The 10,392-nt window shown below is 46.1% G+C and overlaps 1 protein-coding gene across 1 annotated transcript in view; it reads left to right on the top strand.

Annotated features, from left to right (window-relative positions):
- Positions 1-8,767, top strand: part of NLRP13 (NLR family pyrin domain containing 13) — a 40,331-nt gene extending 31,564 nt beyond the window's left edge. The window contains exons 9-11 of the mRNA XM_032171630.1: positions 1,905-2,075; positions 4,721-4,848; positions 8,742-8,767. Coding sequence (XP_032027521.1) covers positions 1,905-2,075; positions 4,721-4,848; positions 8,742-8,767 — 325 coding nt within the window. The remainder of the gene's footprint in view (positions 1-1,904; positions 2,076-4,720; positions 4,849-8,741) is intronic.
- The last annotated feature ends 1,625 nt before the right edge of the window (positions 8,768-10,392 follow it).

Raw genomic sequence — 10,392 nt, 5'->3', positions numbered from 1 at the left:
TGAGATGGAGTCTTGCTCTGTCGCCCAGGCTGGAGTGCAGTGGCACGATCTCAGCTCACTGCAAGCTCCACCTCCTGGGTTCAAGCCATTCTCCTGCCTCAGCCTCCTGAGTAGCTGGGATTACAGGCACCTGCCACCATGCCTGGCTAATGTTTTGCATTTTTAGTAGAGACGGGGTTTCACCATGTTAGCCAGGGATGGTCTCGATCTCCTGACCTCATGATCCACCAGCCTCAGCCTCCCAAAGTGCTGGGATTACAGGCGTGAGCCACCGCACCCGGCCTGGTTCTAGATTCTTGAAGAATCGTCACACTGTCTTCCACAATGGTTGAACTAATTTCTCCCTCTAAAATTATTTTGAGGCCCATCCTGTGGGTCATATCTCTTCCTTTGTAAACACAAAGTAGTTTTATATTTGCATCTGCATTTATAAGAATGAAGTTGAGTATGTTTTCAGATGCTGACAACCATTCACAAAAACTTCCAGATAAAAAAAGCCTGTTGATACAATTTGCTGATTTTTTTTTTTAAACTATTACATTTTGTTTTTCCCCAGTCACTTGCAGGGAATTCTTTGTTTTTAGGACTTTAATCTTTTTATTGTAAATGTACCATCTGTATATGTTTTGGGGGTACAAAGTATTATGATTATCAATACAATGTGGAATAATTTAGTTAACGTGTCCATCACCTCAAATACTTAACACTATTTTTGTGGTGACAATATTTGAAATTTATTATGTTAGCAATTTTGAAAGGTACAATATTCTATTAAGTACATTTGCCATGCCGTGGAATAGATCTCAAAAGAAAAAAAAAAAAAAAACACAAAGCCAACAATTATATTCCTGTTGAGATTTTTGTACGCTTTGACCACCATGTCTAAACTCCAGGGAAATCTGACTGTCTTTGGTCTGATTTGCATGTATCATTTATCAGGCTGGCAGTTCTCTTACACTTGGCCTTTGATGGGTTAGCCACATGGACATTTTTCACATAGACAAAACTTTTTTTTTTTTTAAGACTCTTGCTCTGTCGCCCAGGCTGGAGTGCAATGGTGTGATCTTGGCTCACTGCAACCTCTGCCTCCTGGGTTTAAGCGATTCTCCTGCCTCAGCCTCCTGAGTAGCTGGGATTACAGACACCCACCACCATGCCTGGCTAATTTTTGTATTTTTAGTGGAGATGGGGCTTCACCATGTTGGGCAGGCTGGTCTCGAACTCCTGACCTCGTGATCCACCCGCCTCGGCCTCCCAAAGTGCTGGGATTATAGGCGTGAGTCACCATGCCAGGCCAAACCTTTTTTTGGCAGGGAGAGGGAGGCTGAAGGATTTTGGATTGCCATGTGCCTTCTCTGCATAAGGGTATCACCTTCCAATGTTCCTCTCTCTCCTCCTGTCTTCCTTGTCCCTCCTCTCCTCATCCCTCCTCACCTTATCCCATATTTTCTCCAAATAGTCACCTGGATTAACTATTTTGAACTTATTATGGTATAGTAATTTATTCTGGGAAATTCAGACCTGCCATTTTGGGAGATTCCTGGTATCTTCAGCTCAACTGTTGAGCTCGAAGGCTGAGAATTGTGCACTGTGATAACCAAGCCAGCTCTGGGTGCTGGGGGGGTAAACACCACAGAGAGGACCTTCACGCTCATGCACCTGCGGGGGGCGTGGGAGGGGGAGGGCTGTGCTGCTGTGCCCTCGGCTTTCTTTCTATCTCAGGTAAATAGAGCACCTGGAGGTATCTCCGCCCTGCTGACTCGCACCTTCCTCATTCAAGGCTTGGGACAGAACTCTGGCTTCAGGGTGTCTCCTTTCCTTGGAAGTGAGATGGGCAGGTGTAAACACAGTACAGCTTTGGGACGCAATTACTTTCCCCTCTTTTGTATGTTTTTATTTTGCAGTTTGTCAGGTTGTTCTTTCACAAGAGAGGGCTGTCGAGAGCTGGCTAATGCCCTGAGGCATAATCATAATGTGAAAATCTTGGATTTGGGAGAAAATGATCTGAAGGATGATGGAGTGAAGCTACTGTGTGAGGCTCTGAAACCTTCACCTCGTGCATTGCACACACTTGGGTGAGTTGATGCTGTTCTCACAGAGTCTCCCTTCTCTACTCTTGCGGGTGGGCAGATAGAATGATCGGATCCCATCAGGGGTTAGAAAGTGAGGCAAAGGAGGTAAGTCCTCCTCTAAGAAATCTCGGCCGCCCGCGGTGGCTCATGCCTGTAATCCCAGCACTTTGGGAGGCCAAGGTGGGTGGATCACCTGAGGTCAGGAGTTCAAGAGCAGCCTGGCCAACATGGGGAAACCCTGTCTCTACTAAAAATATAAAAATTAGCTGGGAACAGTGCCTCATACCTGTAATCCCAGCATTTGGGGAGGTCGAGGCTGGTGGATCACCTGAGGTTAGGAGTTCAAGACCAGCCTGGCCAACATGGGGAAACCCCGTCTCTACTAAAAATACAAAAATTAGCCGGGTGTATAGGTGGGCACCTGTAATCCCAGCTACTCAGGAGGCTGAGGCAGGAGAATCGCTTGAACCCGGGAAGTAGAGGTTGCAGTGAGCTGAGATCATGCCATTGCACGCCAGCCTGGGAGACAAGAGCGAAACTCCATCTCAAACAAAACAAAACAAAACAAACAAAAACTCTCCTGCTAGATGATAAGCTTGAAGTTTTTCACGTTTAGAGAAGTGTTTTACTCTTGTTACCACCATCCTTGGTACATTGTAAATATTGTTTCTCCCAATCTGCCCATGGTGGGTGCCAGATGCTGGAGTGGAGGAGGGGGTGGGGATACAGCCTGCTCTCTGCACTGTGAATCTCCACTTCACTGTTGTTAACCATCATGCAACGTGTACTCAGCAGACTAAGATGAGTTGCTCTGAAATGCAGGATTTTTTGCTACATGTGGCTTAAATGATAGCAATTTCTCATGTAGGGAATGGTTCCAGGGTTCGTTAATACGATAGCTCAGTGATGTTTTCAGAAAAGATGTTTGTTAGGATTTGTTAGTATCAAATGAACCGACTCAAAGTGTAAACCACCTCCAGCATTGTTGGGGTTTACCAGCCACCTCAAACCTCTATTCAGAGATTGTTAAATCTATATAGACACCACAAATTAAATTATTGGTTTAAACATAAACTAGACTTGTTCTCTCATAGGCCTGAAAGAATGAATAGGTTAAGGTTATCTGCAGTGCCAAATTTAAGATAGTTTGGCATAAATGCATTCTGAATCAAGTCATCTTCAAAAAAATCAGTTAATGAAGCAACTTACCGAACTATTTTCTTAAGAGAGAGACTCATTCTTTTTTCTTTCTAAAAGAAGGGCTTTATGGTTTGTTTGTTTTGATGGGATCTCACTCTGTCACCCAGGCTGGAGTGCAGCGGTGCGATCTCAGCTCAGTGCAACCTCTGCCTCCTGGGCTCAAGCAATCCTTCCACCTCAGCCTCCTGAATAGCTGGGACAACAGATGCATGCTACCACACCCACCTATTTTTTTGTATTTATTATAGAGATGAGGTTTCACCATGTTGCCCAGGCTGTTCTCAAACTCCTAAGCTCAAGTGATCTGCCTGCCTCAGTCTCCCAAAATGTTGGGATTACTGACAGGAGCCACTGCGCCTGGCCAGCATGTAATAGTTATTTATGAACTCAGGTGGAGATCTCTGATGTGTTAAACTGATCTAATGTACTTTCTCACTTTTGTCTTTGTGTTTCTAGTAGCTAGCCAACCATATGTTCCAATTTTGTATTGTTGAATTTAGAAATAAGATGGAAAAAAGTGTAATGAAGGAATAATAGTGCTATTTCAGTTCTTTCAAAGATCTAATAAACTCATATCCATTGTATGCTAAAATGGTTTGTTTCACATTCTGGCAGGTTAAATTTTTGTTTCCTCCTCCATCGAATACAGTGTAAAATAGTATCTACCTTTGATAAGATCGATAGATGGGTTAGGTGAGTTATGTGTCAGTATTTAAAAGGTGCCTGGTACTCCTTTTTTTTTTTTTTTTTTTTTGTGAGATGGAGTCCAGGCTGGAGTGCAGTGCCACAATCTCGGCTCACTGCAACTTCCACCCCATGGGCTCAAGCAATTCTCTGCCTCAGCCTCCCGAGCAGCTGGGATTACAGACGCCTACCATCACGCCTGGCTAATTTTTGTATTTTTTTGTAGTAGAGACAGGGTTTCACCATCTTGTCCAGGCTGGTGTTGAACTCCTGACCTTGTGATCCACCCACCTCAGCCTCTCAAAGTGCTGGGATTACAGGTGTGAGCCACCGTGCCCAGCCCGTTTTTTTGTTTGTTTTTTTTTGGAGACAGAATCTTGCTGTTGCCAGGCTGGAGTGCAGTGGCGCGATCTCAGCTCACTGCAACCTCCGCCTCCCGGGTTCAAGCAATTCTCCTGCCTCAGCCTCCCGAGTAGCCGGAACTACAGATGCGTGCCAACACGCCTGGCTAATTTTTGTATTTTAATAGAGACAGGGTTTCACCATGTTGCCCAGGATAGTCTCCATCTCTTGACCTCGTGATCCGCCCACCTCGGACTCCCAAAGTGCTGGGATTACAGGCGTGAGCCACCTCGCCCGGCCAAGTGCTCCACCCTTAAGCAGTCTGCTTTAGTAATAGCTTTTTCCTGTAGATGTGTTATCTCTTTTCTAACTTCCCAGTCTCAGAGGACTATCTGTTGTGCTTTCTTCCTGCCCGCCCCTAGGTTGGCGAAATGCAGTCTGACGACTGCTTGCTGCCAGCATCTCTTCTCTGTTCTCAGCAGCAGAAAGAGCCTGGTCAATCTGAACCTTCTAGGCAATGAATTGGATCCTGATGGTGTCAAGATGCTCTGTAAGGCTTTGAGAAAGTCGACATGCAGGCTGCAGAAACTCGGGTAATCCTCACTGACTTTTCCACGGGGAAGAACCTACAGGGACAAGGCTAGATTGACTAGGCTTCTGGAGCTTGCATCAGGTTTCCATTGCACTCGGCTTCCTCGGGCAGCGTTGGCCAATGGAACCTCCAGTGAGGGTGGGAGTGATCTCCATCTGTGCCGCGCACCTGCCTCTCCATCTGTGCCGCGCACCTGCCGCGTAGCCACTAGCGGCATCTCGTCATTGGGCACTTGAAACATGGTTAGTGTGACTGGGAACTGAATTAGTAGTTTTTTTTTTTCTTTCTTTTTTTGAGACAGTGTCTCACTCTGTCACCCAGGCTAGAGTGCAGTGGTGTCATCTTGATTCACTGCAACCTCCACCTCCCAGATTTAAGCAATGTTCCTGCCTCAGCCTCCCGAGTAGCTGGGGCTACAGGTGCCCACCACCATGCCCAGCTAATTTTTGTATTTTTGTAGAGACAGGGTTTTGCCATGTTGGCCAGGCTGCTCTTGAACTCCTGACCTCAGGTGATCTGTCTGCCTTGGCCTCCCAAAGTGCTGGGATTACAGGTGTGAGCCACTGTGCCCAGATTGTTTTTTTTTCTTTTTTTGAGATGGAGTCTCGCTCTGTCACCCAGGCTGCCGTGCAGTGATACGATCTCAGCTCACTATAACCTCCTCCTCTTGGTTCAAGCAATTCTCCTGCCTCAGCCTCCCCAGTAGCTGGGACTACAGGTGCATGCCATCACACCTGGCTAATTTTTTGTTGTTGCTGTATTTTTAGTAGAGACAGGGTTTCACCATGTTGGCCAGGCTGGTCTTGAACTCCTGACCTCAGGTGATCCACATGCCTCAGCCTCCCAAAGTGCTGGGATTATAGGTGTGAGCCATGGCTCCTGGCTAGCAGCCGTTAATATAAATTTAAATTTTTAGTTTTATTAGGATGGTGCAATGTAATTATGGTGTTTGCTATTACTTTTAATGCAGTGGTTTTAAAGTAATGGTTTTTGCCATCACTTTTAATGGCAAAAATGGCAATTACTTTTGCATCAACCTACTAATTAAATCTTAACAGCCACTTGTGGCTAATGACTACCTGGATGGTGCAGTCCTGGAGACTTCTGGGTATTTTGAGAGCCTGCTCGTGTTTGTCATTCTTGTACCTACTCTACATGTCACTCCATAGCCATTAACTTACGGCTTCTTTTTCAATACTGACTCTGGGCCAAGCACCATGGCATGGTAGACAGCGGGGAAACAAATGGACATGAGCTTGTCCTCGTGAGTCTTGAGTTCTCCTCCAGGAGATAACAGGTCCGAGACATAAAAGCAATCTCTGTTGTCATGAATGCTGTGAAAGAAACTCTGGGTTGAGATAAGACAGGAGGGTGGCCAGAATAGCAACGGGCTTGCCTGAGGTGGTACCATTGATCCTGAGTCCCAAGGAGGCTGGAAGGAGGCGTCCCTATATCAGGACGGGAACATGAGAGGTGACTAGAGATGAAGGGTGGAATGTACAAAGGATGTTTCACAGTAGCATGCGCAAAGGCCCTGAGGTTGCACCAAGCTTTATGTCGCCCCGTCGAGGCATTGAGAGAAGAGCATTTAATTAGAACACTCTCCACCCCATTCAGTATTCTGGGAGGAAATCAGAAAGGTAAGCAGGTTGGCTGCAGTTGCTCATGCCTATAATCCCAGCACTTCGAGAGGCCAAGGCAGGAGGATCACTTGAGGCCAGGAGTTCAAGACCAGCATGGGCAACATAGGGAGATCCTGTCTCTACGAAAATTAAAAAAAAATTAGCTTGGCATGGTGGCACACACCTGTGGTCCCAGCAACTTGGGAGACAGGTGGGAGGATTGCCTGAACCCAGGAGTTCGAGGCTGCAGTGAGCTATCATCATGCACTCCAGCCTGGGTAACAGAGCAAGACCCTATCTCCAAAAAAAAAAAAAAAAAAAAGTTGGGGCACGGAGAAAGGTAAAGAGTTAACGGTTGTTACCAGGTGCATTTCAGCAGAAATCGTCCCAGATGCCGAGGAGCCTTGACTGCTTTAGGAAGTGACTCACAATCTGCACCTTTCGATTTAAGATTTGATGTTGCCGATGTCACACCTCAGTGGTGCGTTTTAAAAAGGGTCTGGGACAGCAACCGTTAAAGATGAAGCTTCTCTGCTGTCTGTCATGCATGTGTGCAGAAGGGGCTTCTGACTGGGTGCCCAGACCCTCGCCGCCTCTTGTAGAATGCTCAGATTTTATTTTTCAAAGTTGCTAGATGCAGATTAATGAGAAGTTCTTAGATTTATTCATACACAGTGACAATGGCCTGAGTTACCCTGGCCTGCCCACAAGGTCCCTTGTGTCATCTGTGCCATGGTTTTCTCATCCGCTACCTTTGTGGTTGTGCCTTTTCTCTATGGAAAGGGGTTCCTGTGCCAACAAATCTTCTCCCCGACCTCTGTGGGTAAGGCTAGGGTGGTGGGAGGTCCCAGTCAAAGGGTAAACAAAAGTTACCCTTCATTTGTTAGTCTTTCTGTAGGTTGGTGCCAAAGTAATTGTGTTTGCTATTACTTTTAATGCAGTGGTTTTATAGTAATGGTTTTTGCCATTACTTTTTTTTTTTTTTTTTTTTCTGAGATGGAGTTTCACTCTTGTTGCCCACGCTGGAGTGCAATGGCATGATCTTGGCTCACCGCAACCTCCGCCTCCTGGGTTCAAGCGATTCTCTTGCCTCAGCTTCCTGAGTAGCCGGGATTACAGGCACATGCCACCACGCCCGGCTAACTTTGTATTTTTAGTAGAGACGGGGTTTCTCCATGTTGGTCAGGCTGGTCTGGAACTCCTGACCTCAGGTAATTCGCCTGCCTCAGCCTCCCAAAGTGCTGGGATTACAGGTGTGAGCCACCGTGGCTGGCCGCCGTTACTTTTAATGGCAAAAATGGCAACTACTTTTGCCTAAACCTTTATTTTGCTTTGTCAGTTTGCCACTTTACACTGCACCCTGCCCTGTACTTCACTGCTTCCATCCAGTCCACTGCTGATGAGCACCTAGGCTGGTTCCATGTCAATGCTATTGTGAACAGTGCTGTGAGGAACCCACATGCATGTGGTCCATATACACCATGGAGTACTACACTGCCCTAAAAAGGAATGAAACCATGGCTTTTGTGGCAACATGGATGCAGCTGGGGGCCACTAGCCTAAGTGAACTAATGCAGGAACAGAAAACCACATACCACGTGTTCTCACAAGTTGGAGCTAAATAATCAGTACATGTGGATTTAAAGATGGTGACAGTAGGCCAGGCATGGTGACTCACGCCTCTAATTCCAGCACTTTGGGAGGCCGAGGTGGGCAGATCACCTGAGGTCAGGAGTTCGAGACCAGCCTGGCCAACATGGTGAAACCCCATCTCTACTAAAAATACAAAAATTAGCCGGGCGTGGTGGTGTGCGCCTGTAATCCCAGCTATTCAGGAGGCTAAGGCAGGAGAATCGCTTCAGCCCAGGAGGTGGAGGGTGCAGTGAGCTGAGATCATGCCATTGCACTCCAGCCTGGGTGACAAAGTGACACTCCGTCTCAAAAAATATGTATGTGTGTGTGTATGTGTGTATATATACATATATACACATATATTTGGTGACAACAGACACTGGGGACTACTAGAGGGAGGAGAGTGGGAAGGAGGCAAGGGTTAAACTACTTTCAGGTGCTATACTCACTACCTGGGTGATGGGATCATTCACCCACCAAACTTCATATCACACAATAGACCCATGTAACCTGTACATGTTCCCCTGAACCTTAAAAATTAAAAAAAAAATTACTCAACTTCACTGCTTCTTAACTGCAGTACTTCTTATTTTGCAGGCTTCAGAAAGACTTGCACAATGTAGTGAGAGAGGAGATACAGACCTCACAGGAGGAGCTGTGTCTGAAACTCAAGTGTGCTTGGGATTTTAATGACCTTGAAGACAAGTGGTGGTGGTGATCCCACGGATTGGATGCTACATGGCTTGACCATGGATCTTGGGAAAAATCCACCAGGACATCCTGGCCTGTGTGTCGCTCCGATGTCACCATTTGTGGGGATAAATGAGCTGTTCCCTGCAGGAGGCTTTGTCACGGTTGTTGGAGGCAGCCCATTATACGCCCAGGTCCGGAATCCTAGTCTAATACTGTGTCTGGTCCCAAGATCATAAGTTGGCTGTGCCTTCAGTCTTGTCTATGTCCTCCTTGGTGTAGTGTTTTTAATTCTTGGAGGTGTTGAGAGAATTCAATAAAGCAAAGAATATAAAAATACCTCAGGAAAGCCCAAAGCCTCATTTCTCATGGATTCAGAAGTGGGATCGATGTGTTTATAATTCCATAATCATTATACTGTGATTAAACCACATAGACATCCAGAACTCCTCATATGCCTTTATCTTCACTTATATTGATTCCCCCAAGAAGTGTTAGACTCTGCATTGATTTTTTGAGACAGGGTCTCACTCTGTCACCCAGGCTGGAGTGTAGTGACACCATCTCAGCTCACTGCAACTTCCACCTCTCGAGTTGAAGTGATTCTTCTGCCTCAGCCTCCCAAGTAGCTGGGATTACAGGCATGTACCACCAGGCCTGGCTAATTTTTGTATTTTTAGTAGACATGGGGTATTACCATGTTTCCCAGGCTGGTTTTGAACTCCTGGCCTCAAGTGATCCACCTGCCTCGGCCTCCCGAAGTGTTGGGATTACAGGCGTGAGCCACCGCATCTGGCCTGGATTGATTCCTATCTCCCATTCTTCATTACAGTGTACTTTTCTGAGTTTATTCCATCTCCTGCCCTTCTTCACCTGAAACCTTCTCACTGTGCTCTTTGGTAACCAGCAAACCTATATTTAGAGAATAGGTTGAAACGGTCCCTATTATCTCCCTCTCTCTGAAACCTGCATCTCCTCTGAGGACATTGCTTCTCTTACACCTCTTTCGGGCGTGGCTGTCTTGTCTAGGGAGCCTAGTGGTTAATCGGGTGGGTGGTCTCTTCCTCACCTTCTGCTCTGCGACCGTTCTCTTCACCCCTCTGTCTCCCTCTCAGCCTCTATCCTCGTGTCTTTAGATTTAGACCCCTTGTTCTTCGAAGCCACTTCTGGACTGCCAAATTAGACTTCAGTTAAAAGACTTTAGCTCCTGGCCCCCCGTCAGCCCCTCCAGTGGTACAAGTTGAGTATCCCTTATCTGAAATGCATGGACTTTGCATTTTTTCAGATTGTGGAATATTTGCGTTGTACTTACTGGCTGGACACACAAAATCTAAAATGCTGAATTCTGAAATGCTCCAGTAAACATTTCCTATAAGCATCATCTCAGTGTTCAAAAGGAACATTTTATATCCTGGATTTTTGGATTTGGGATGTTCAACCTGTATTCCTTACACCTAATGTTAATCTCCATGCTTGTCCAACCCATGGCCTGGATCCACTTTTAATGAGGTCCCAAAACAAATTCATAAACTTTCGTATGCATGGACTTTTTTTGTTT

This window comes from Hylobates moloch, unplaced genomic scaffold (genome assembly GCF_009828535.3).
Source record: "Hylobates moloch isolate HMO894 unplaced genomic scaffold, HMol_V3 SCAFFOLD_12, whole genome shotgun sequence".
Taxonomy (NCBI): domain Eukaryota; kingdom Metazoa; phylum Chordata; class Mammalia; order Primates; family Hylobatidae; genus Hylobates; species Hylobates moloch.
The sequence above is the reverse complement of the archived record's forward strand: the minus strand, read 5'-3'. Positions and strand labels throughout refer to the sequence as shown.